General features: G+C 37.7%; 3 protein-coding genes across 4 annotated transcripts; 1 reads left to right on the top strand and 2 right to left on the bottom strand.

Annotated features, from left to right (window-relative positions):
* The first annotated feature begins 1,119 nt into the window (after positions 1-1,119).
* On the top strand, positions 1,120-7,933 carry LOC121974498. 2 transcript variants are annotated; one of them, XM_042525592.1, is made up of 8 exons: positions 1,120-1,426; positions 2,504-3,338; positions 3,412-3,709; positions 5,319-5,528; positions 5,643-5,816; positions 6,879-7,082; positions 7,183-7,296; positions 7,390-7,933. In XM_042525592.1, the coding sequence occupies exons 2-8, from the start codon at positions 2,536-2,538 to the stop codon at positions 7,720-7,722; spliced, it is 2,136 nt and encodes a 711-aa protein (XP_042381526.1). In that variant the 5' UTR covers positions 1,120-1,426; positions 2,504-2,535; the 3' UTR covers positions 7,723-7,933. The 2 variants fall into 2 exon arrangements, with proteins under 2 accessions (XP_042381526.1, XP_042381527.1); XM_042525593.1 differs by lacking the exon at positions 1,120-1,426 and adding an exon at positions 1,780-1,998.
* A 4,661-nt stretch (positions 7,934-12,594) lies between these two features.
* Positions 12,595-13,743, bottom strand: LOC121977264 (probable indole-3-pyruvate monooxygenase YUCCA11). The gene is made up of 3 exons (XM_042529851.1): positions 13,389-13,743; positions 12,858-12,985; positions 12,595-12,762 (listed from the first exon to the last, which is right to left on the bottom strand). Exons 1-3 carry the CDS (start codon positions 13,741-13,743, stop codon positions 12,595-12,597), a joined length of 651 nt encoding a protein of 216 aa, XP_042385785.1.
* Positions 13,744-14,549: 806 nt separating this feature from the next.
* On the bottom strand, positions 14,550-27,141 carry LOC121974497 (enhancer of mRNA-decapping protein 4-like). The gene is made up of 12 exons (XM_042525590.1): positions 26,228-27,141; positions 24,963-25,012; positions 24,735-24,891; positions 24,346-24,564; positions 23,347-23,475; positions 21,484-23,064; positions 19,892-20,239; positions 19,693-19,812; positions 15,911-16,081; positions 15,555-15,716; positions 15,278-15,403; positions 14,550-15,133 (listed from the first exon to the last, which is right to left on the bottom strand). The coding sequence occupies exons 1-12, from the start codon at positions 27,011-27,013 to the stop codon at positions 14,825-14,827; spliced, it is 4,158 nt and encodes a 1,385-aa protein (XP_042381524.1). The 5' UTR covers positions 27,014-27,141; the 3' UTR covers positions 14,550-14,824.
* Between the last annotated feature and the right edge of the window lie 80 nt (positions 27,142-27,221).

The raw sequence follows: 27,221 nt of genomic DNA, 5'->3' as shown, positions 1-27,221 counted from the left end.
TGAATCAGAAAAAAAAATTATTTAAATTTCTAACATCTAAATTATAAAAACAACTTATGTAAATTTTTAATTATTAGAGATGCCCTTGCTACTTGCACACAAATAAGGCACTAAAAAATATTTTGCAGTTTGTGAGAGGAGTTTAGATGTTGTTGAACATTGATTTATTAGATTAATCGAATCAGTAACAGAATTAATTGTGTAAAAATAAAAGAATGCTGTTTGGTATCCTTGAAAATGACAAAAAAATATATTATAATAATGTTGAAATATTTTTAAGTTTGATTAGTTTCAATCCTGGTAAAAGGAGTTTTAATTAATATTAAAATAATTTTGAATAAAATTATTAGTAATGCTTTATTTATCTACTCAAAAGTATTTTGATTTATTTATTTTATTAAAAAAACATCTTTTAATATATTTTAACGTAATACTAAAAATTAGCGAACCTACTCCGTGTACCAGCTCTTCAACCTACTCGAGGGCCCCGCAATGTGGTCCAATTGAGTGACTTGATTGTGGGCCTCTGGGGTCGTGCAGAATTCTGGGTTAGCTGTGTGCCTGTGAGGGGGACGGGAGCCACGAACATAAGAGGCATCTACATAAGATATCCTAGTCAAAAATTTTAAATTTTGGATATAATTTAAATAGATAAATTAATATGGATGCTCTAATAGCGGGAGAGATGACGCGCCAGATCGGAGACATCAAAATAATGGTTTGCCGACGCTGGCAATCCGACAAATAAATTCATCACACAGCTGTGCGTTTGGGAATTCAAGTTTGTTTAAAAATAATTTTTAATATAAAATTTAAAAATTTGAGAAGAAATTACAAATTTTGATAAATAAAAAAAAATATTTGATCTAAAATGATTTATGGTAAAATTGATGTTAATATTAGAGAATCCTAACTCATTTATTATTATACAACTATATTTAGAATTCAATGTGTCGTACGTGTACCGATGCTTCTATGCGGTCGAGGGCCCCACTAAGAGGGAACACGTGGCCTGGGACCTTCCACCTTGACTACGATCCCACGCCACGCGCAGACCGAACTCCCTTAATAATGATTAATCATTTTTTCTAGAACCCAGACGCGTTCGGTAATCTCACCCGTCGGTGGTTTCACCGCCGTGATTTTGAAGCATCTCCCACCGCTATCGCCACCAGTCCACTGCTGCGGGCTTTAAACTACTCACAGCGGACGCAGATCAAGGTGAGTCGGAGAAGGAAAGTGCGGGGAAGAGGGAGGGAGAGGGACGGGGCGGTAGGATCGCATTTCCCGTATCAGATTGAGTTCGGCGATCCCTGGCGGAGTCTCCATTGGGATTCGTGCGCGGTTAACTGGGTGGAAGGGCGGTGTTCTCTTTCCTCATTCTTTCTTCCTCTTCGACGGCGAGAGGAGGGGCGGACCCTTTCCGGTGAGAAATCTCTTTATCCTTCTTTCCGTCGCTTATCGTGTGGTCCGATGTGTTTTTTTTTCTCCTTTCTGGAAAATGTCCACTTGAGTGCGCACATTTGCATTTCGTTTTCTTCTTCTTGGTAGTGGGAGTTGGGCCGGATCTTGTTTGGCGGGCGATCGTCGGGCGGAAAGCGCATTCCTTTGGTCGGTTTGTTGTTTTGTCGAGATCTAGATGTAGTCTTCTTAGTTTAGTGAAGTAGGTGATGGAAAGGTCAGCATCCTAATGAAGCTAGTTTTTTTTTTTTTTTTTTGCTTTCTTTCGTGTTAGTGTTCTGTGCATTCTCTTTGTGTTCGATTGCTTGGGTTATTATTCGTTTGTCTTTTGGCGGATTGAATTTTCTGCGATCCAATGTCGGTTGTGCTTTTGGACAAAATCAATTTTCTGTTTTGATTTTGCTTATCAATACGGATCTAGACTTCGTGGATTTCAACCAATTAGGCCAGATCGACGGGGAAAGTGTCGGCTGTATTGGTTTTCTAGATGGCATGGATAATGGATTGTCTATGAAGCTATTACTGAGGATCTTACTAGTATGCCTCTTTTTGTTGTTGTTGTTGTTTGTTGTGTTTCACTGCATCCTAAACCCCTACCATAATTCATACCTCGCTTGCCATAATTCTTTGCTCTTGAAGAAACATACGAAACTTGATGTCTCCAGGGCATATCACATTTGATGATAGTAGCCTTGGCATTTGAAATGTGTTAGCGATTTATTAGGATATATATGGATAGCAAAATATGATTTTACCGACCAAGTAGAGTGATACTCGCCTTTTAACCATAAGATAAATGTGCAGTATCCGTTTTTAACCTTCATAGAGGATTAGTGGAAATTCTTACTGCTAGTTATGAGGTAGGTGACTGTGTATGAAACTGTGTGAGCATCTATTATTCAAACTAATTTACAGTCCTTAAGGCTTAAAGGTTAAGAACTTTCATCAGGTAACATAAATGAAACTAATTGCCGTTTACATTATTCTAAAGATTACTTGTGGAAGTGTAAATCAGTTTAAGACAATTTTAGTCAATGTACAGGTTTGAAAAGCTGCTGTTATTCAAGCTGCAAAATGGGTGCCAAAGAGAATGGTGAAGAAAGAGATGATCGGACAAGCGATTTGGAAAAAGAAATAAAGCATGGCAAAGAAGGTGAATCAGATTATGAACCAGCAAGGGATTCACTTTCATCTCAAGGGGAGACACCATTTAATGATGATAACAAAGTTAAAAGGGCATCAAGGGTTCCAAAGAAGCTTGCCAAAAAGGAACAATTAGAGAGTAGTCCTCGTACATCACGAGGAAGTATCAAGCATCAAGAACATGGCAGACTGCAATTCAAAGCATCAAATAGTAGTCAAACTAAAGCTCAAAAGCCTATGCGAGCAGCAGTATCAACTAAAAGTCCTATGAACAAAAAGATAGAGAATTCAAATGTTTCTTCTAGAGGTTCATCAGAGATGTCTGAAGAATCTAGTGACAAAACCAATGAGGAGGTTAAGGAAATTGATGTGATGGATGAGGCTCCAATATGTGATCGGAGCAATGGGACAGATGATGAAACAATTGAGGCAGAAGAGGATGCCCTTGATGACGACAAGGCAAAAGTATATCAGAAGATTGAAGAGATGGAGACTAGAATTGAAAAACTTGAGGAAGAGCTCAGAGAAGTTGCTGCACTTGAAATTTCTCTATATTCTGTTATACCAGAGCATGGTAGTTCGTCACATAAGGTTCACACACCAGCTCGGCGTCTTTCTAGGCTATATATTTATGCTTGTAAATATTGGACTCAGGACAAGAAGGCTACAATTGCGAAGAATACGGTGTCAGGGCTGGTACTCGTTGCAAAGTCATGTGGTAATGATGTTCCAAGGTACCTAAGTTGCGTACATAAGAGCCAAAACTCATGTTTTATCAATTAACTAATAATTTGGTTCCTTTATTAGGTTGACATTCTGGTTGTCAAACACAGTTGTCCTTAGGGCAATTATTTCTCAAACTTTTAGCAACTTGTCCAATTTCAATACAACAAGGAAGACAGTTGCATCAAATGGTGGTGGAAGGAAAATTGACGAGCAACATATACTGATGAAATGGAAAAACAATTTCAACAACAAACAAGGAAAAATACTTGGTATTGTCCAGCAGACAAATGACTGGCAGGATGCAAACACATATGTGTCGGCACTGCAGAAGATCGAGTCATGGATATTCTCCCGGGTTGTTGAATCACTATGGTGGCAGGTAATTTTTTTGTTTTCATTTCCTCACCTCATTTGAGATAATGTGAGGATGTTGCTGTTAGTTGTAACTAATGATGCATTGATGCACAAGTAAACTGGGGCGCAGTTTTCTTGATGAGAAGTGTAGTATCCTTTGGTTGTCTGTGCAATTTAGTATTCTGCTTGAACTTGTTAATGGTTCCATTTCTTGCATATTGGGCTAACCCGTGGGGGTACATTATTGATTATAAGCAAAGTGCTTTGAGATGAGAATGCCTCTCAGTCATTTGATTGAATTCAGGGAGGTCTTCTTGACTATTTGGATAGCTAGTTAGCAAGTATATAGAACCACAGGATCTGGAATGCTAGGATACCTATTCTCTAAATGATAATTCTTCATGAGTTTCATTATTGTTTATCCTGGACCTTAACCACATTGTAATTTGTGATAAAAAAATTCTGTCATTCCATAATAAAATTTATAGTTTGGGAAAATAACAATTCAACTCAGAGTGTATTTGGTTGGTGTTAATTTAATTTGTTGAAACTTTTTTGTTTGGATTATCTGGAGCAGCAAGGTATATCAGATGGTGCTCCTTTAACCCAACTATGCACATGCACTTGCATTTTGTTCCTCATTGTTTGAGATGAACATCTGTGATTATTCTAATTCAAACATTGCTGTTGTAATGGTATTCTGTGTCAAATCTCTAGTTTCTGGCTTCACTTTCTTTGAGGTTTAATGGCGTATTAGCTTGGTGTTACACTGAACGTTTGTTTGTTCATCTTTTAGTCAATACCGTGTCCAAAGGAGTGGGTTATCAATGTTCAAGGTTTCCAATTTATTGCAATATTTCCTGGTATGGTTGAAGTTTACTGGTACGCCAATTGCCTAATTTCTGGCCTTTGTCAGTAACAACGCATATCAGGAGTTACATACAGTATGTACTGTGTACAACCTTGTATATATCATGCACCAGGTGAAATACTACCTACATCAATTTGTAGTCAGCACTGCTTTGTGGAGGCAGATGGTGCAAGCTGTTATAATAAATTCATAATCACTGTTTTTCTGGTGTGAACTAGCAGAGAAGCCAACTGATCATCTTGTTTGTCATTCAATTGTAAGATGTTTATGTTAACACCCTTCATGATCAATAATAACTGAACACAGCGAACATATGTCCCTCATCCACATCCTAAGTTCAACCATTAGCCATTTCAATTTTGGTAACCAAAAATTTTTCAAGGGGCCCTATTGATCAAGACGAGGAATCACTCATTAAATAGAGAGAGAGATCACTTTTATCTTTTTTGTATGATTTTCCTTGCCATTGTGCTGGACATGTTGACTATTAGTACACTACCAGTACCATGCCTATCAATATATCCTTGGATTGTCATCATGCAAGTGATCGTGGTTGTGGTAGCAATGAAAATGAGAGGACTGCTCTGACCATTTCATTATGTGTACTGTTTTGGTGCTGGCTATTTTAAGTTTGAGCACATTTTGCCATTTTATTTAGATGTTCATTATGTTATGAGATTTTGTGGCCGTTTTATCTGTTGTCTTCATGGGAACTTGTTTAACAACTTCATTTTCGTTTTTAATATGTCATTTCATATTTCAGACATTGACGCCACACATGCAATCACCGGAAGATAACTTGTGCACTCCAAGAAGCTCAGGGAAATTATTAGGACCGGCATTGGGCGATCAACACCAAGGATTTTTTTCTATCAACTTATGGAAAAGTGCTTTTCGTGATGCCTTCACTAGAATTTGTCCAGTCCGTGCTGGTGGCCATGAGTGCGGCTGCTTACCTGTATTGGCGAGAAAGGTATGTTTGGACATTACTCTCTTATGTCTTTTGTATTTTCCTTGATTGATTCTGATATGAAGTTTTCCGTGAACAAATTATTGGATGATTGATCATTTGCATTGATATGATTAGGTGATGGAGCAGTGTGTATCCAGATTAGATGTTGCTATGTTCAATGCTATTCTGCGTGAGTCAGCTCATCAGATTCCTACTGATCCTGTCTCAGATCCAATTGTTGATCCAAAAGTCTTGCCAATTCCCGCTGGGGATTTAAGTTTCGGATCTGGTGCACAACTAAAAAATTCTGTAAGAACCACTGTATCCATTTTATCTTCATATCTAGATAGAGGGAATTTGCTAATTCTAAAATGACTGATTGCCTAAGCTGTTTCTTATTGGTATAATCAGTAAGATTTAAATTTTTTTCTGTTTTCTGATCCATCAATTGTTGAACAATAATCATGACACTTGGCTGGAAAAGGCAAACTAATAATCCCATTTAAGCAAATGGCATAGCTGACTTTGAGTTTTATATTAAAAATAGTTGCACTTCGAATACATTTTCCATTCATGAGTACCAGTATTCTTTATCTGACTAATAATAAAATATTGTATTAGTTCCATTGTTAATTGAAGGTCACCAGTATTTACTTCTGCTTGGACAAAATTTGTTCCTCTGTATGCTTTTGTTCATCCTGTATTAATCTTTGTGTTGTCGAGTATGATGGCCATATTGCTGAACTAAATGTCAGGATGGCAAACTGCTACCTCCACGTGAACTTTTCTGTTCACACATCTTTTTCAGAAAAGAATCACATGCTGCTAATGCTTTGATCATATTCCTTCAGTTTTGAGTGATCAGTCATTTCCTATTGAGCAATACCATTAGGTGTTTGTTTGTATTGTAATATTAGTTTCTCTCAAAAAATGGTATTGATTGTTTGTCAGTATTTATGCATCTTCCATTATAAACTACTCGGTTATAGTATCAATTTTTTTTTTTTTTTTCATTTTTCCTCCCTGCACTGGTACTGTATGAAGTGACAAGTTGACTGCTAAACATGAAACTCATTGTTGCCTTAATAAGTAGCTTAACTGTGTCTTCCTGTTTGTACCTACTTGATATTGTCACCTTGATTACTGACATCAAGCCTACTTGCCCTTGATTCGGATACTCAATAACAGTTTGATTAGCTTAACCTTTGTATATATCTGAACATTTTCAATTTAGAAGATAAAAGGTGGCATGGAAAAATAGGTCGTTAATACCTTCTGATTTGTTATAATAAGGTAGTTTTCGATGTTGGTTGTAATCTGCAGTCAGTTTTCTCTGCTAATATATATTATAAGCTATAAACTTTTATACAGATAGGAAATTGGTCTCGATGGTTATCAAATGTATTTGGTATGGATGATGATGATTCATCAAGAGAAGACCAATACCAAGACACTGATGGGAATGATGACAGAGAGTGGGGAACTCAATCAAAATCTTTTCGACTTCTTAATGAATTAAGTGATCTTCTGATGCTCCCCAAGGATATGCTACTTGAAAACAATGTCAGAAAAGAGGTTAGCTATTTTTTTAACATAGGTTTCTTGAGTTTTTTTTGTAAATTTCTCATCCCACAAATGTCCTTTGACTATTTTGATTGATTTGGAAATACTCAAGGTTTGTCCTTCAATTGATCTTCCCTTGATAACTCGGATACTCTGCAACTTTACGCCAGATGAGTTCTGTCCAGATCCTGTCCCAGGTGTTGTGCTTGAGGAATTAAACATTGAGGTAAGTGAAGAGCGAGCAGAGAAGTATCTTTGAGGTTGCTATAACTTATGGCTTTTGGTATGCTATAACGTGTGAATTTGGTATCGAATGCAGAGCATTCTGGATCGGAAATCGTCCGAGAAGGAACTTATTGGAGGCTTCCCTTGTGCGGCTGCTCCTGTGGTATACTCACCCCCATTGTTCCGAGACGTGGCAGAGAAGGTGGGCGATGTTGGTGAGAAAGGTGAGCTAGACAGGAGAGCATCCGTGATACAAAGGAAGGGATACACTAGCGATGAGGACTTGGATGAACTAGACAGCCCCCTTGCAGCAATCACGGACAAGACGCCACCAGTTTCACCATCTCCGACAGTAGATGGTGGTCAAAAAGAGAGATCACAAGCAAATTCAAGGTATAGGCTCCTCCAAGAAGTATGGTGCAAGTGAAAGCCAAATTAAACACCACAAAGCACAAAATCTTGTCGTCCTGTTGCACAGGCGTTTTACCTTGAAGATATATAACTGTGATGAGATGAGATGAGAAATAACTGGTTTTCATTCGGTTCTTTGTATAGTCTACGTTGTAATTCTATCTCCAAAAGAGAGTTGCTCTGCAGTTTTAAGGAATGTCCAACTATAGTTTTAGCTTCTTCCATCAGTTGAATAACTATCAGGTCTGATGTTCTATTTTTGTTCAGGCTGAAACCATACTTACAGCTAATTATGTAGAAGGTTAAATTGTGGATTATTATTTATTTAAATGCTACTTTTTTATTTCAGGAACTTGTGCAACACTATCAAAATAGCCACGCCCCTTCCAAAAGTAACAAAAATCATATCGTCCAGGTAACTACTCTCTTCTTTTTTTAAACTATTATATTTTGTTAATGGCTTGAAAAGAGTGTTTCTTTGATGGGCATGCAAACAAATTGCTGAGCATTGCTACCTCCCACCTGAACCCATTCTTAATAAAATAAAGGACGAGAAGCGTCCGAGATCACACAAAATGCAGGTAAAAAGAATGCTCTGAAAGCTGCTTTCCTTTGTCACCACACTAATCCATCCATTTTGCAAAACCAATCCAATCACAGCTGGATGCATACCAAGCTTTTGGCCAATAGCTGGGCATATCATTGTCTCGGTGCCAATAGCCGGGCATGATGATCCAAGCACAGAAACTGGAAAGGAAAAACAGAAATAAGTGCTGAAAGAAAATTAATTAAACAAACAAAAAAAAAGAAGAATCTGAACATTTAATTGAATCATCATTTGCCATCAGAGATGGAAGATCTTCTCGTGATCTCCTGGAGCAGCATCATGCAAGATTTACAAGGCATCAGATCAGATCAGAGATAAAGGTGAGCGAGATCTCAGTTAATATGAAAATTTAGTTTTTTCTTAAAAAAATATATAACTGGAGAACTGTCAATTTGTGATGCACTTGTAACACTCCATTTCATTTTTTTTTTGTGGTGCAGACTGAACGTTCAGTGTATTCCATTATTCCTCCTGCCTGGTTAGTGCTTGACCTTGCCTACTAAATGCTCTTTGACCTTTAGCTAATTGGAGTTCATGGTCCACCTCAATTGGATTTTTCAATTTTTTAAAGCCATGAGCCCACCATCATGGTGGAGAGTGAATCAACACCAATCCTATATGGGTAGAAGGGAGAATAAAAAACAACAACATCAAGGACATCACTTTTCATTCTTCACTCGTACAAGCAAAGTATCTTAGATATTATTCTCCCCAAATGGTTGATCATAGTCGAGAAAATATTTTGATATATAGGAATTAAAGATGGATTGGATAGAGTGATAGATGTTAATGGACAAAATAAAAAAATTTACATAGATGATTTGACGTTGAACAGGATAATGATTATCTTGTAGACAGACAAGAAGGGAACATTCTTCGTGCAACTGATAGGTATTATTTAGACCTTTGATCCTAAGACTCAAATTTTTTTTTAACTTTTAGACCTCAATTCTAATCTTGTAAGGAAAGATCTTATTAAAAAAATATTGTAATAGATAGAAATTAATAAAATAGGACATTGATGTAAAATTTAAATCTAAAAATTAACTATTATGATTTTTTCATAATAAATGTATATTTTTAAATTTTACAATTGAGCATTTTAAACAGGATTGAGTTAGAGTCCACCATCATGTGGGGGAGGTTATGCTCGGTCATGCCGAGTTTCGATCCTAAAATCTCATATGGTAACATCCCATGTCTTAACCATCGCTCTGAGGAGACTAGAGCCCACCATCATAAACTATAATGCGGAGCTAATATTACAAAACAAAATAAAAAGGTGGTAGGGTCATTTCTAATTTCTCGAATTATCATTTATTTTATCCCTTAAACCCCTTAATGACTACTCTAGTAATTATTTAATTTATCATTTGAAAAACTAGACCCATCCAGGTAGCTCCTACATTTATAGGTTGTGTTTTGTATGGATAAAATGGAACAAAAAAAAAAAATATTTGTCCCATCCATATAGTCTTATTCGTTTGGCTAATCGCCTACTTTTTTAATCTTTTGCATTCCATTTGGCTTCCTAAGCTCGATTAGTGATCCATCCAAATCGTCTTAGCTAATTAATTGTGATATTTTTAATTTTTAATTTTTAATTTTTAATTTTTAATTTTGATTTATTAATTAATATTTGAGAATTTGAAGTTGGCCACCGAGGCGTATTATTAAAAGGCCCCTCCTGGCAAAGCAGGGGGCATGGCCATGGATCCTCTTCTTCGCCGTTAGTTTCCTCCTCTGCGACTGCGATTGCGACTGCGATGCTGCATCTCCTGGCGGCCATGAGGCGGAGGATCCCGCGCTGGCCCAGGCGGCGAAGGCGGCTCACCGCGCGGGTGTTCGACGAGGCGGCGCTCGCTCTCAGTGCCCCCGAGGAGGAAGCCGCGGCGGCCGCCGCCTCCGCTAACGCCGCGGGCCGCCGGTGGAGTTGGAGCGGGGGACTCGAGGTTCTGCTGGCCGTGGCTCGCGCGGCGCCGCTCGCCGCGGCGTCCTGCCTCGCCTGCCGCGCCGACGAGGCGGACGCCGCGGGTCGACGCCACGCCGCCGAGTTGGGCGATTTGGTGGTCGGCGAGGCCATGCGCTTCGTCATCTACCTCTAGGCGCTTCCCGCCTCCTCTTCTCCCTGTTTACTACGAGTGAAAACTTTTACAGCCTACGAGAAAAACTTCAAGCAGACCCTTTAATTAGTTTCTCAGCCTTCTTTGTGATGATTTTCTTCTTCTTCTTCCTCCCCTTGTTTGTAAGAAAAAAAAACAATAATTCAACTTTATAAATAGATTAAAACAAGACTGGATATCGATTTCAATCATTTATTTAATTTGAGAAATTGGTAGGCAATCTGGTAGTTGTTTCTGATAAGGTAGTTCCTTGAGTATTGTGTTCCGGTAACATATTCAAATGATTATCCAGGTATTCATAGTTCGATCTTTAGCTATGGTATATTTATAAAAAAATTTATTCAAATGAAACGTGCAATCAAAGGATATTGGGTGTCTAGATTATCCATCGCACGTTTATCGATTTATCCTAGTGGTCGATGGAAATATTCTGTAGGATTGGGTCGGTCACCCTGGGATAATCAATGAAGTTAATTGAGATTATTATTTTATCATCAAAGGATATTAGACTCTTGAATTGTTCACTTCACGTACTTTCTATTTACACTGATAATTTATGAAAAAAATTTATGGAGCCGAATGGTCATTCAGATACTCAATAGACTAACTGTGTTTATATTTATATATTTATATATATATATATTTTTCTGATAAGATAATTAATTGGAGTGCAAAATAATTACAGTATTGAAAGTGACAAAAAGAGGACAATAAGAACACCTGTTTTTTCCTTTTATTTTAATTTTCTATTTTACTGAAAGATAAACAGATGAACGCCAATTCAATTCAGTAATGGAGTAGACCATCTTTTACTACCATTAATGTAATTAATAATAATAATTTACATCTAAAATATTATTATTTTTCATTTGTAATCAAATGACTCAAAAATAAGTATGCAATAATTTTGTTCCAAATAAATATATAGTCATTTTCTCTTTAAATTTTAAACTAGATATATAGATCCATTATAAGAGGTAGTTGAAGTTTGACGCAATTCTTTCAAAGTGATCATCAAAATGAATCAAAAATAACAATATAATTATTTTTAGCTAAAAAATTTCCCAATAAAAACTGATCAAATGAATCAAAAATGTTATATAGTCATTTTAAAATTAAATATATAAGCGTAGCCATTTTGGGCGACTCACGCTTTAAAGTAATTAAACAATTAAAAAAATTATCATGCATGATATGATACCATCTAGGGGTGTAATCGAACCGAACTCTTGAATATTTGAGCTTGACTCGTTTATAATCGAGCCGAGTTTGAGCTTTATTTAACAAATATATTCATGGTTCACGAGCTTATTCGAGTTTTTATCGAACCTAAACTAGCTTAATAAATATAAATCATAAATTTAAATATTCATTAAAAATTAAATTATATATTTAGAGGAAATTATAATATTATTATTAAAATTTATAATTTTATCCTAATAAATAAATTTAATATATTTGTCTATATTTTTCATAAGTATAGTATAAAATCTATAAATTCAATATCAAAACTATTATTTTTTTATTTAAAAATTGCTTAATGAGCTTAACGAATGTGTTCAGGAACTAACGAGCCGAATATTGTGAAGCTTGAGCTTTGTTTGTTTATCTTAACGAGCCTCATTAAACAAGCTCAAACGAGTTTTTATCAAATCGAGCTTCGAATAGCTCGTGAGTGGCTTGGTTCATTTACACCCCTAGTTACCGACTATAAGATATTTTCAGTTATCCATGCATTTAATATTGTGCCCGATCGAAAACTAAAGCAAGTAGTAATAATAAAAAAGGAAATATTTTAAAAGAAAGAAATTAAACAAATTTAAAAAATGAACAAATAAAAATCTGCCATAATAATCTCTCTCTTTAATTTTTTCTCCACCTCTTCATTTTAGGAAGATATTTTTTTTTAATAAAAAAACTATGAATCATTTATTTGAAATTAAGTAGCAGTAAATAAACAACAAACACAAAGTCACAAATTAAATCTAATCTTACTCATCCGGAATTAATACTTTAACAGTCGTGTGCAATATATATATATATACAAAAAGTTAAAACAGATTAAACATCATTATTTATAAAATTAACACTGTTATCTCTCCTAAACTAAATGATCACAAAAGAACAGTTAGTTGATTAGTCTAAAGATCATTTTTTTTTATACGTAATGGTTCTTGATATCGTTGTCCACGTTCTGGGCGTCCATGGCTATCCCTGCCAAGCCTGCCTGACCGAAGCCCACGCAGTAGAGGCCGTTCTTTCCCTTCCAGTGCCGCGGGGCCTTCTCTTTCGGCATTCCCTTATCGTCCATCAGTGCTTCGCCATCCTACATATGCCAATTGCCATTCAATTTGATCGTTAAATTAGTCTGACCGATCGATCCATATATATAGGCACACACGTAATTTTAAATTAATTTACCTTAAGCTGGTTCTTGGCAATTCTCCGGAAGCCGGTGGCGAAGATGATATGATCGTAGTAGTTGGTTTCCCCGTTCTCGAGCTCGAGCTTGTTGTCCTTGATATGTTCTTCGTCTCGGACTTGACCATCTTCATATAAAAAATAATTTTGAATTGATTTCAATAATTTTCAATTTCTTAAGTCTATGAAAATCAAATTACTAATGTATATATTCATCAAATTATTATTTATATAATATTTTACCAATTTAACAATCAAACTTAATGTTTAGGTATTCCGTTAAATTTATCAAGAATAATAGTAACAAAAAAAATAATTTTAAATTTATTGATTGAAACGAAATAATTATAAAAAAATAATTTTAAATTAATTTCAATCAATAAAGATTTTTTATATTTTTATTGTCATCCAAGAATATTTTTAAATTTATTATATTTACCGTTACAATTATTATTATTATTACTATGATATCTTACATTGATTTCTCTGGTCTTTATCTTGGCGACGGTGCCGACGTCGATGACGGAGGACTTTGCCGGTGGTGAACTTGGTGGCGAAGGGCCCCTTGGAGGGCCTCACGATGGCCATCTTGGTGAAGGTCGATCGGGGCGTCGAGGTAGGCAACGAACTGCCGGCGCGGGAGGAAGGTCGGGGCGTCCGCAGGGAAGGGCATGTGCGGGAGCGCGCAGAAGCGCTTGGCCAGGTGGAGCTTGAGGTGGTCGTAGACTCGCAGCTTCCACAGCGAGGCGGTGCAGGCCTCGCGCTCGAGGACGATGTTGGGGACCGAGAGCACGTTGAGGCATGCCGACGTGGCCAGCCCAGAAGGGCCCGCGCCGACGATGAACACCTCCGTCTTCGTCTCTTTCCACGTCTCCATCATCTCCATTTCCGTCTCCAATTCGATCGGCGGCGGCCCGTGGCAGAGGTCGCTGTCGTTGTACGGAGGTACGGCGTGGCGGCGTGTACGCACGGACGAGTCGTTAAATAGAATCCTCGGACGCCCACGCGTCCACCACTGTGGATTTCTACCTAAAAATGGTAACGCACGGACACGTGGCGGCGGTCTTGATTCCGGTCCCAAAAAAACGAAGGTAACCAGACCGACAACAAACTCCTGCCCGTTGACCGCCACATAGATTCTCTAATCTAACGGCGCGGAAGAAATCCGCATAGATAAAATCTAAAGAACTCTGCTTGCTTAGGAATCGAGTTAAGGTTTGCGTTCGTTTTGAAATGTTGCAATAATAAATGGAGTGCTTTGAGGATATTATTTAAGAAATAAATGCATATAACATAGGAACTCTTTAAATTTTTAAAAATGTGATACTATTTAAGGAAATATAACATAGAAACTCTTTAACATTGAAGAAAAATGAAAGTTTCATAACTAGCTAAATCAACTCTTCAAATTTGGTTATTACCTTTCCCACAGTTACAATTTAAAATTAAAAAGAAAAAAAATTAATTTTTTCTTATTTGAAATGGATGGAATAAGATTTACTGATTCAGTAAAAAAAACATACAATAACTAAACATTACACATTATAATGTTTAAACAAATAAAAATTAAATGCATATTTACCCATGTACAATAAATGTTATTTTGCACAATAATATTTGAGGATCAATTCTCACTGCATGTCTTTTTATACTAAAAGGGGTATATACTAAAGTAAGCTTAAAAATTGTTCATGCATAAAGACTTTATCTTATTTGCATATAAGCACCAAGAAGTCAAGACAAGGATTATGCAATCCCAACACTATCAAAACCTTAACTTAAAAATCCATGATGCATGACCAAATTGAATTCCTAGACATACAAATGTTCATTCAAAACCTAGAAATAAGCCGAAGAAAGAAAAGGAGATGTCGAACCATTCCTGCATCCTCTATAATCTACATACACAACAACACTTCTTTTATCTTCAATTCCTTCTATACATGTGTGTAAACTCAGAGAGTAAATCACTTGCAGGAGGTAAGCACAGAATTTATAACATGCATCAATAGGCGGATGCTGGCCGACTCAGGGGCGGCAGTGGTTGGAAGGGATCTTTGGCGACCCAACATGCTGTAGACTTGCTCAAAGATTGGCCTCACATGTAATGCGATCATTGGATCAGCCGGGTTGATTGCTACAGCAACATCAGTCATCCAGCCAACTTTTCTGGATGTCTCATTGCTGATATCACAGGCCAGTTGCTGCAGAAGTGCTAGAAGAACCCCTTGACTCAGGGGAAGTGGCACCATGGAACAAAGTGCTTGCAAATCCACCTGCAGTATGATGCTAAGTATAAGCGAAGAAGGGACGAACAGTAAGGATTGGAATAGAGAACTTTGCATCAGTGTAAAGGTTGACATGAAGACATCAATGTCAAACCGGCTCAGCAGTTAGGTTCCTCAGGAGTAGTTGAGTACCTGTGTGCATAGCCAAGACACTATTGACACATCACTTCTTTGAAGTGCCATTGTGAAAGCTTCCTCATATTTTCGCTCTGAAATTAATCTCGAGAGTTCTTTTGTCGGATCCAGATGTGCACCGACCTGCAGAACAGACAGAAAGGCCTCCTGTGAATAGCATGAAGCATTACTGAATTGTTACTTACAAGGAAACCAAGTGATGCAACTAAAGCAATAGAAGACAAAGTCCCCATAAGCTACGGAGAATCCGTGGGATCCAGAATGGAAGTTTTACCATCTCAGGAAGACCAGCTGTAGGGCCGTTAGCTTGCTGAGAAACCAGAGGGTTTAGAACCTTTGTGTTTCCTGCCGCAATGAGAGCCAAAATTTTGCGTTGACCATCAATTAACTCAGTAGTGAGGTTTTGGGTGATTGAAGAAGCAGAGTTGATTGCTTCCTGCATGAATAATAAAATTTTCATTGAAAATAAAAGGATTTACCTTGCAGATAACAGAGATTGCATGCCAAACAAAAGATACCAAGACCATTAGACAGTAAAAAAAATGTCCTAGTAGGCTAGTAGCAGGAGCAACAGCAACAAGAATGATGATGATGATGATGATGATGATGATGATGATTTGGCATACTTACCCTCAAAGTAGCTGCTAAAGGTGTATTTGCTGCCTCAAGTTGCTGACTAGCAGCAGCAGTGTGTTCGCTCATTCCATTCTGGAATGCATTTTCAATATGCTCAAACATTGCTTTACAAGATTGCTCAAAAGAAGGAACCACTGATGATTCCAAACAGGACCTAAGAGAATCCTGCATGTTTCAGATAGAAAAATGTTTTAAACTGGATTACATCATTTTCCAATTGCAAGTACGCACATACCCACAAAGAATAAACAAATAACATGAAATAAATAAATTTCATATTTGAAACTGCCACTATTCCAAGTCAAGTATTCACAACCAAAAATCTTACAAGAATGGTTGTTTTTTTACAAAGATGGACCATCACAAAAAATCATTGCTGATAATATGGCCAGTTGGATAAGATCCATGAGTCAACCTTAAAAAACAAGGAGACTATGAAATAAATATCAGTCATCCAGTCTAAAACAAGATCAAGCACACAAGGCTTGCTTTAATATGACCAATATTTATCTCAAACCAGAAAGGAAAAGGTAGAGGGATCATTATTACTTGACACCCAACATAAAATAACATCAAAACACAAGGAATTTTAGGATGTTTGATATGAAGCAAAGCAGTCATTAGGATTAGGAATATCATACAGAATATGGTGTGATAGGATAAATGGTTGGCGTGTGATAGTTTTTTTGTTTAACAAGAATGGTTTTAAGAATGGTTGTGCACATCACTGCTTATATCATAGTTTTTTTTTTATATCATAGGTAAAAGCCCCTACAGTTAGTAGAAACATCAAGATAAAAACTTTGATACTATAGAGGAATGGGCAAATGAGCAATTCATTCCATTGCTCTATTCAATCAAAAATACGAGAAACTCTTATGTCGTCAAAAACGCTAAGTTGACCACATGTCATACATGTTGATTGCAATCCAGGGTGAAGCTTTGATTTTCTTTATGTATTAAGTCAACAATTCATTGTCATGGATTTTGTTTTAACAATATTCACCCTCGTTGCAGCCTTCAATCCATCCACCATAGTTATAGTGCCTTTTGTTCCACAATTAATTTGTTACTTATATACCTACATCCCACCACCTTCAGTGAAGCATTATAATGCCTTTAATAATCCCCTTCATGTGTTTGAGTCATAAGATCATTTAAATTTAGCTTGATCTACCCTACCTCAGGTTGACACCAACTTACTTTGAATATGGAATGAGTTTTACCCACCTCATTACTTGCACATTTCATGTTTTCCTTTGTTGCATGAAATTCAATACAGAACGATAAGAATTTTACACCTTCAAGCACCCTCACCTTTGGCATCCCTAAACCATTGACAACTAAGGAACTAATAGCATTTACGTTCAACTCTTTGCCTTATTGAAGCCGCTTACTGTGTGTCCATGCATGTAAAAACTTGGAAAAAATAGTGCAAGTATGTTACACAATTGCCCAAAGTTAAGAGCAAAAGGGCATCAGTATGAAAAAGATGTTCCACGTCTCCATAACATGCATACATAACAAACTTGAGAAATCATCAAAAGAAAGGGTAGAGGTGTGAAGTGGGTTAGGCTGCCTGTCGCATGGCCCAGCCTAGCATGGTCCAAGCCAAGACTGACTCAGCCCATAGCAAACAAGACCAAGCTCAGCTCAAGACTAGCTGCAACTTCATGCCAAGCATGAGGACCGCAACTTGCAAGCCTGGGCTCGACACAAAAATCAAGCCCAACACAACCCATTAGACAAGTTTAACCTACTAAATTTTTATATAATAATATTAATAATAGTTATTGATATTGAATATTTTATTAATATCTATAAAAAAAATATTATTTTAAATATTACTATATTAATTTAAAATACTTTTTATTAATTTTAAATACTTTTGATTAATTTTGAAGTAATTTCAAAAAATGTAAATATTTAACAAAAATAAGCAATGCGAGGCCATGCTCATGCTATGTGTGGCCATAAACACTTGGTACTGTGTACAGCCTGACATGTCTTCTAACAGGTTGGCACAAGCATGGCCCGTAGCCACCTCTAGTATGTGCCTCGTACTTGTGATGATGTATGTAATATCCAGATCAATACATACCCATTGTAGAAATAAAGTGATGCAAGATATATTACTTTAATTATACTCTTGTCTGGCAATTAGGGTGATAGTAACCCATCAAACATGCATTCCATATCGATCTGTTAGGTTGTGCCCCATGCAAATCCAGCTGCTATTCTTAAATGGACCAAATGTGCTATAGATGAAAGGTATACCAAATTGACTGATACGGGTTGTGACGAGCGGACTCGAAGATGTAAGGTGATGTGATGGTCAAAGTTAAGGTGACATGACAATCAATGCCAAGGGAAGAGAGCATTCCCCACCTGACTTCGTTGATCACCCAGCGCTAAGGCTCTCAGATCCAGTGCAACCGAATTACAACCCAGGCGGGAGAGAATCGATCGACTCTTAAGTTGGTTGAACATAAGGGGTTTAGTGTCTCTTAAAATGGAAAGATAGCATGTCCGGTCATTCAATGGCCGACCGAGTTTAAAGACGACAAGTCTTATAGGTCGGCTGGAATGTCCGACCCACCTCACAATTGACCAGCCATATGTATGGCTAGAATAAGGGTCAGCCTCCCCGAGACTCATAAATCTCTTTGCATGCTTGGCCAAATAAAAGATTGGTCGGGCCTAAGACACTTAGCTTCATATTGATTCCCAAATGGATTTCTAGCACACAGTTCGTCATATGATTTCTTGAACAGATTTCAGCACACCCAATGCATCATATTATTTTCCGAACGGATCACTAATACTATGTAGAACATAACTGAGCAACTTAATGCAAAGACGGACATAAAGATGGCTAACCTTATGGGTCGACCGAGATATACTCACAACAAGAGCAGAGAATCCTAACAACATGTCAGAATGACAATCACATTGTCAGAGAATATTCTGCTGAAACTTTCTTTAAGGATTATTGTGTCTCTCATCAACCAGTCACTTATAACAACATATTCCTTCAATGGTAGCTTCGTCGGACAATTATTGCACATTACCTAGGTTGTATACTTTCCATTATTCAACAACCTTTGACATTCTTAGCCACCTTATCATTGCGGAGGTTATGAGAGGTGGTATATAAAGGGGATCCTCTCCGTTGGCAAAGTATGTTCTTCTGAAACTTACTCTTGCGCGCACATTTTTTAATGCTCTTCTGTTCTTCATACACCCGACTAGAATTGTACTGACTTAAGAGGGCCTTCGCTAGGACTCTCTCCGGTTTTGGGGCACTGACGTTTTGTTGGCTCGTCTGAGTGTGCACAGGATCAAAGGACCGTAAAGTAAAAAGTCTTCTTTCAGTCAACAACCAAGCCACTGTTCCCAGCGCACCATCTCTTCAGTTTTCAAACAGGATCATTGACCATTCCTATCAAGTGATCCACTAAGTGCGTTTTATTCCATAAACACATGTAAGATCCATGTTAATGAGGGAACACTGACACACACATTTATATATTGTAATTAATTTCCAACTTGTTATATTGTAAATAAGTTTCACAATTTGTGCTGTTGAACAGCAATATCGGGGGATCAAATTCATTTGAAACAAGAATGGTGAACGTACAGCGACCTAAAGTTAGCTTATAGTGTATGTATGACAATAAAAGTTGTATGATTAATCTAACATACATTTTTCACTTCAATTCAATAGTCAGATGCATACACATAAATCATTGCTTGAAACAATGCATACATCATACCTGAAGAACCTGCTTCCCAGAAGTTTGAAACTGTGATTGGATTTGTCTTGCAACCGTAGCTTCAAGTTTAGAAGTGACTGACTTCTCCAACTGAGTCACTGCTTTATCACCAACCCCCCTCTAGTAACAAGAGAATGTGGAATGTGAGATAAATTCACAAAGTTTTGGTTCAAATAAAAGCACACAATCTGAAGATAACCTGAAATGACTCTGCTATAGCTGAAGAAATAGAAGGTGCAATTGAACGAGCTACAGTGGACCCTATTGTAGAAAGTTCTTTCTTCACTGCCCTCTCTAAAACGGTTGGCAAGTCCTTATTCACACAGTTGGTAATTAGATTGGTGATCTGCTGCATCCGTTCCTTCTCAAACTTCTCATATTTTGCATTTTCTTCTTGAACACGTGCCCATAAAGCATCTCCATTAGCTTTAATCATCTTCTCAATATTTCGGCTCAAGACAGTCTCCATCCGTTTTCCTTCCTTTGCTACAGGAGCAGCCACAACTAGACTCATCTGCTTTTCCAGTTCCTTTTGCATATTCACTACCTGCAAAGAACCAAAAACCTAAGATGTGAATGCAGACAAACTCAAAAGAAAAAAGTGAAACATAAAAACAGAAATTATAGACCAAAGAGTTGTTCACTCTGAATGGATAATGGCAGCTTTTACAAGAGTAGACAATGACAATTTGTTGAACAAGAAACTTCCCGTGCAGTAAGTTTGAAACAACAGGAATTAGAAATCATAAAACTGAATTTTATCTAAAGATTCATGAAGGAATTAAAAACTAGCAAGAGAAATTAGTTCTAGAATTGACAATGACAATAGGTACACAATCATCTCAGTTATAAACCATACTGTTAAGGGACTAAAACTCTCTTGAGGCTCATGTTAGCAAGTATATCAGTGGGATATGGCCCCCTTAATCATTGAGCCTCATGAAATTAACACCATTATCTCAATTAGGAACCTAAAAAATTATTAACCCATTAGCCATTAACATGTTATCCCATTATGCCAACCCTTGTAAATAATAAAACCTTTGTTGCAGCATTTTCCTCCTCTTCATTTTGAGTACTGTTTTTGAGTTATAAGAAATTTCAGGTTAAATTTGTTAATCTAATCCAGAACATAGTCAAGTGGTTTTGTAAATTATGGCCACAAGAATAAAACATGTTATCTAAAAGCCATAATCAAGTCCAACCAATTAATGGCAATAGATGTTAAGACTGAAATGGAAGGCGGAGCAACTCAAAAAAAAAAAGAAAGCACAGAAAACCCTGTTATTCGTGCATCATATAGGTGAAAGTTTATCAAAGTATTGAATTTCACTAGCTACAAGGAATCTAAGGCATCGACCATTTCAGACACTGGTTTTCATACAAGGAAATGAAGTTTGTGATTAATTCACTCCTGAAAATATAAATGCAAAAAAATTACACAAGTCTACTTCCTATTATTAAACAATTCTACTAATCAGCTAGTCTTGATCTAATCAGAGGGGAAGAAATATGTATGCAGCCTCAAAATACCAAACCAACCCTTAGAAAAATAATCAAGCTTGAATGCTACCACGAATTAATCTCAGATTGGTCCAATCTGAAGGTGATCAAAATGGACCATATAAATCACGTCAATAAGAATAAAGAGGAAAGGGCAATAATTCATTGCCTTTAGTGTGATTATGGGCAATAGAAAGTCAATCCCTATTAAAAGAATCTATAGATATGTAGTGAGCAATAAGACCATTTTCGAAAGCAATTTCATTTTTAAGTGAAATGATTTTTTACCTGGCTCAGCATTTCCTGCAAAGCAAGAATATCCAGGGAAGCAGGATCAGCTGAAGGGACACTCTCAGTGACTACTGGTTCATTCAAGGAATAGGTGGAATGGAGAAGGCTAGAGGAAGACGATGAAGGACTGGATGTTTGACGTTGTTTTTCTTTTTGTTTCTTACCTTTGGAAACCAGGAGAGATTCAGAAACTGAAGCAACGCCAGGTTCAGCAATATCTTCTGTTGCATTTATTGTTCTATCTTGTCCTTCTTCCTTAGCAGTAGTTAACAGGTGCTTCTTTGCCTCAACAATAGCAATGTCCTCAGCTGGGTGACTTTCTACCTGAAAGGAAGTTTCTATTACAGTAGGAGCCTCATCATCTACCTCCGAGTGAGCTATAGAAACTTGGGGAGATAGCTCCAGCGCAGAAAAATCTTGAGGCACCTTCTGAGTATTGGTTTCTTGTTGAACTGTCGTACCCTCAACCACTTCAGCATTTATAATGCTGTCACCAGTGTTTAAGTCTTTCCCCTTCACCTCCTCGGTAAGTTTTTTATTGACATTACTGTTTTCAGAAGTAGATATTGCACCAGATAAAATTTCAGAGGGAGTAATTAGGTGAGTTGAGTTTCCACCAAGTTTAAACATCATAGGAGGATTAAAAATCATGGATATATCATTCTGTCCAGTATTAAGTCCATCCTTTTCTGTACTTTCTTTTGTTACAACACTGTATACTCCCCTGTCAATTGCATGCTCAAAATTGGAGTGATCAGTTTCATGACCACTCAAGGACAGAGCATCCTCAGAAGTTTTCGCAGGGCTCTTTAGAGAAGGTGAACTTCCTGTTATGTCTATGTTAAAGGGACCTGAAGATGAGGCAACATGAATTGCATCTGCATCCACATTCAGAAGTGGAGAAATGAGTTTAACTTCAACATTTGATGTCGATGATTCATTAATACCAGTGGCCTCGGAAGAATCTGTGGTTACAAGAGCTGGAGCTGCAGATGCACCATCCATACTACCATCAGTAAGAAGGGTTTCTGGTGAAGCATTTTCCATAGCGGTATTAGTTCTGTAGTGTTCACTAGACAACTCTGGCACAGGTAATCCTTCAGAATTAGATGCCTCGATTACATGGGATGAAGGATCTTTTGCTAACCCAGCATTAGCAATCGGTGGTGGTAAACACTGAATTAAATCCAAAGCATATTGTTGAATTGCCTGTGTTTGTACACAGTAGACTTGAACAATTTTATCTCCTTCAGCCAGGATATCATGCGTTACAGTAAGACTCAAAATAGGCATTGCCACAGTGAAGTCTGCTATATGGTCCATGTGTGTAGAAGCAGGACATGGACCATAGTCAATATGCACTGCATAAATAGCATTCTTCTTAGCATTAGCAATTATAATAAGGCTTGCTTGAGAAAGCACTACTAATTGATTGAAAAAAGCCTCTTCCATTCGAGGTTCTGATGAACTTCTCAAGTCCAACATCTGAGTGCAATGCCATGATTCAGAGTCACTAGGCAATAGCCAACCCTCTTCGCTAGCAGAGGCCCAAATTTTTATTTCTCGACTTAAGGGTCCCTGCCATAGATAATTATGCAGCCACAAATGTCATTGTAAAGAAAGATGTAAAGAATCAAAAAATATCATTTTAGAATGAAGGTTGTCTCATCTCAACCTCCAACTGCATCATAACAAACTTAAGAATGAAGCTTGTCATTCATCTCAAAATTATCTAAATGATCATCATACTGTGGACAAAATATTGTCTAGGGCAAAAGAATGATAACTAAGAAAAACAAGTATGGCAAAATGTAGCTGGTGATATAGACATCCTTAAATACACAACAATTGGATACATACAGCTGTGATGAGATTGATGTGTTCAGGGTGGTTAGGTGCTGTCATGAACTCCACTGAGTTGACAGGATGGCCATCATGTGGCCTTAAAACCGAAAGGGGCACTGCTTTACGGTCATCCCAGATCTTTACCTGTGAGACGACACAAAAATGATAATAGCAGTGGAAAAACAATGAGAACAAATCATGGCATCCAAAAACAATAACATTACTGTAAATCCAGTAACAAAGAACCCAAAAGGAAACAGTCATTATCATCATCAAACCACCAATTAGTATCAAGTCCATAAAATAAGGATTGATGGTTTAACTCTGTAAGCATGGATCTTAATTCTAAAGGAAACATATGCCATTTAATTGCCTTATCTTTAGTAACATGCATCTCTTGTGAGATTTAACGTTTTACTGATGAGATGATAGAGAAAATAGATGAGATGATAGAGAAAATAGAGGCATAAATGCTTAAATAAAATCTCTATATAATCACATTAGATAATAGCTGGGCACATGCCCCATTGAGACAAAACGTTAGGCTAAGAATTAATATCATGCAAAGCTAACTTAGAGCAACAAAGCAACATTATAGAACTAGAGACTAGCTATTTATGTTGGCACCTTTAAAAGAAATTATGCAAGCTAAAAGAGAGCTGCCATCTCCAATATCCACAACTGACACATCTATTATTAGTTTTCTCATCTTTGGTATTACATGTGCGTGCATCATGTCTTCTGGAGTGACACTAGTTTCCTTGTACTTTTTCTGGCATGCAAACACTAACGAAGGAAATTCTGTTGGAATTAAACAAACTATTGCAGATTTTGCACCCATATGTAATATTTACCTTAAACAATGTGTTTGTATAATAGACTAGCAAGCAGTCAAGAAACAAGTAACAGCAAGTTCTACAAAGCGAATTTTATCAATCAAATATGAATCATTGTATTGCCCACAAAAACACAAAGTATTAAAAGATCAAACACTCAAACAACATAAGTACAAACCGTGCCGTCTTTTGAGGATGACGCTAAACGAGTGACCATCCATTGGGATATGGACAAATCTGTCACTTCTTCATCATGTTTACCTATAATTTGCACTCCTTCTATAAGCTTTTCAATGGAGCATTTGAGTGGCTCCTCAGCCAAAAATTCTTTTCCTCTTCCAACTTTATTTATATCAAATTTTAGCACTAAAACCCCTATCCCAACATACAGAATTTCCTGCATGGGAAATGTAAGATTAACAAGAACACCATGACATAAAAAGTATGGAAAATAAGCTGTAGCAAAAGATGCATCCTACATTGGTAAATTTAAGAAAAGTTTGAAGACCTTGTTAACAACCATAGTTGTATCAAATAAGATCGCACAAACTTTAAAGATAGTCTTACTTGCTTGTGCGAGTGCCAACAAATTCGGGGATGATATGACTCTCTGTCGCCAACAATTTGAATAGCCATTATAACTTTTCCTGTAATCAGTGGCTTGTTTTCCTCATCGGGCCCCTCATCAATCTTCCACACAAAAACCCTTCCATCAATGCTTGCACTGGCAATAAATGAAATGAGCAGAATGTTAAGGCAAGAGAAGGGGGAAAAAACAGAAAACCACACAAGTACCTGGCTAAAAGGTGCACATCTTCAGCAAAGAAAGCCATGTCTGTAACTCTCTACAAAAGTCAAAAATCACATCATCTAAAAGCCTTAATAAAATAAAAGCAAAGTTGCACCATAAGAAGTTCCAGACTGTGCCTCCAAAATGATTAAGTAATATTTCAAAAAAGACAAAACACATAAAAGATATCGCAAGAATGTTTCTAAATAAGCAGAAGGTCAAAACAATTCTGTACATAGATAACAATGAATAGGAAACAACTATATTTATGAATGGCATCTACTGCCAGAAAAGAATAGGATGATATATAAGAGTCAAATTAGGGAAACATCGTGCATGGGAAATCATTGTTGGGAAATCTGGTATATGTTATTACACGAGTCCAAGGAAAGAGAGTATTAGCAAACACAATGGATTTTGTTAGGTTCTACAAGGAATGAATCCATGAGCCATCTGGCGTGAACAGTTCTGTTTCATTAATTTACCATTAATGAGTAATAAACTTAGTACTCCATAACTTGCTTGCCTAGGGACACTAGTCTGCCAATATACATTTGTAGAAACTAGTTTATCAATGTAAATCAGAGACAACTCCATAATGTTATTGTCAAATGACCTGCCAACATAATTAGGTAACAAGTAACCAATGTAAAAATTTAATTTCTTTGTCTACCACGCTCAACATACAGAATAAATTTACATTTTCAATAGAAGATCTTTGCTATGCATCAGAAAAGCAACAAACATTACATTGAATAATTAACATATGATTGATTACATAGCCAACACCACATTAAGGAAATGACCATCTATTTTAATCCATGTTCCATCAACCAACATGACAGTCAAAGCACAAATTTAACTGTTTCAGCCAAAAAAAATTCAGATGTCAAGATGGATAAAGATGTCCAGAACATAAACTATGGCTGAGAAACAAAGCATAAGTTTTCAATTAAAACTCTTGCACAAACAAATCCATTTAGCATGCAAAAACTGACTTATCTAACACTCCAAAATATTTAACCTAGGATTCGTGAATATCAATAAAATCCACACTCAAGTTGGCCAGGCTCAGATCTGCAAGGACAAACTTTATCTTCATGTATAAACTATATGTAGTACAATATCCTGATTATAATGATATCTTAATAAACCAATGATGCATATTCACTAAGTTGATATGATTCCATCACTTAAACAGGATGGAATTTTTGACTGATCAGCAGTAGAAAGTATTGCTAAGTCTAGTTCAATGTTTCTTAAGATCCACCTGAGAATGCCCCTTTAGCAACGATCTCAGAGCTGTGTTGATATTGAGCACCCGAATAGCACCAAGCTTAAGCCCATAGCATATGTAGGTTCGATTGACAGCGATTTGCCGCCCCAAAACAAGCCCTGGGTCAGATGTATACTTGGTGATCGGTGTCACCTCAAGTTGAGGCGGCTGCTTCTCTCCCGGCAGACGTGAATCAACATCATAGACAGCACGTGACCCTGCGCTGAGAAGCCGACCCCTAGGCAACTTGTTGCTCGACATCCTCGTTGGCGCTGGCTGTGCCAGCGCAGCAGGTGGGGCTGAAGGCACAGGGTAAAGCGCGCCGATAGCGGAAGGGGTGAGGAATTCCAATTGAGTGGAAGAAGGAGGCGGCATCGAGACGGCAGATTCGAGTTGGGAACTTGCGGGAGGGTTCAGGAGGGCCATAAGGCGAGCACCGGGATTGGTGTTGGAGCTAGGACTAGGGTTAGTGCCGGGATTGGGGTTCGGAAGATGGGGAGACACAGGGGGGTAGATGGCTGGGGTACGGTGGAGGGATTCCTGGGGGTAGTGGAGGAAAGGATGGTGGTGGAAAGGCGGAGTAGCCGGGGGGTACGAGAAGCCTCCGGGATGCGTCGGAGCCGGAAACGTCGACGGCGGTAGCGGAGACGGGTAGGCAGAAGTAGGAGGGAACGGCTGCCGTGGAATGGCGCCGGGACTAGGGCTGGGGTTAGGGGGCTTGAAGAGGGCCTGCGTGTCGTAGTTTGCGGAGGTGTTGGGGCTCCCGGTGGGGGACGCCATCGTCGGCGGCGAAGGGTGGAAACTTCGAGGAAGAAGGGAATCGGTCTATCGTGCGCCGCAGTGACCAGCGGCGTAGGTTAATCGAGATCTCAGCAAACGCGGAAACGCTCTAGACCGGGGGGCCGCCCGAGGGGGGCCAAAATGTAAATGGCTTCTATTTTAGTACCACGGAGAAACTTTCATTTTGGCCCAATACTTTCTGAATTTT

This window comes from Zingiber officinale, chromosome 4B (genome assembly GCF_018446385.1).
Source record: "Zingiber officinale cultivar Zhangliang chromosome 4B, Zo_v1.1, whole genome shotgun sequence".
Taxonomy (NCBI): Eukaryota; Viridiplantae; Streptophyta; class Magnoliopsida; order Zingiberales; family Zingiberaceae; genus Zingiber; species Zingiber officinale.
Note: the sequence above shows the minus strand (reverse complement) of the source record. Positions and strands in the feature narration are given on the sequence as shown.

Bases quoted from the DNA above. Each gene is read 5' to 3' on its own strand.
- LOC121977264 (XM_042529851.1), bottom strand. From the start codon at position 13,743: ATGGAGATGATGGAGACGTGGAAAGAGACGAAGACGGAGGTGTTCATC. The intron at 12,986-13,388 runs GTCCTCCGTCAT...TTTTATATGAAG, and splicing joins CCAAGTTCACCACCGGCAAA to ATGGTCAAGTCCGAGACGAA. The intron at 12,763-12,857 runs GTAAATTAATTT...TGGCATATGTAG, and splicing joins TTGCCAAGAACCAGCTTAAG to GATGGCGAAGCACTGATGGA.
- LOC121974498 (XM_042525592.1), top strand. From the start codon at position 2,536: ATGGGTGCCAAAGAGAATGGTGAAGAAAGAGATGATCGGACAAGCGAT. The intron at 3,710-5,318 runs GTAATTTTTTTG...TTCATATTTCAG, and splicing joins TTGAATCACTATGGTGGCAG to ACATTGACGCCACACATGCA. The intron at 5,817-6,878 runs GTAAGAACCACT...ACTTTTATACAG, and splicing joins GTGCACAACTAAAAAATTCT to ATAGGAAATTGGTCTCGATG.
- LOC121974497 (XM_042525590.1), bottom strand. From the start codon at position 27,013: ATGGCGTCCCCCACCGGGAGCCCCAACACCTCCGCAAACTACGACACG. The intron at 23,065-23,346 runs GTATGTATCCAA...TATCTATGGCAG, and splicing joins ACATCAATCTCATCACAGCT to GGACCCTTAAGTCGAGAAAT. The intron at 19,813-19,891 runs GTTATCTTCAGA...TCTTGTTACTAG, and splicing joins CTATAGCAGAGTCATTTCAG to AGGGGGGTTGGTGATAAAGC.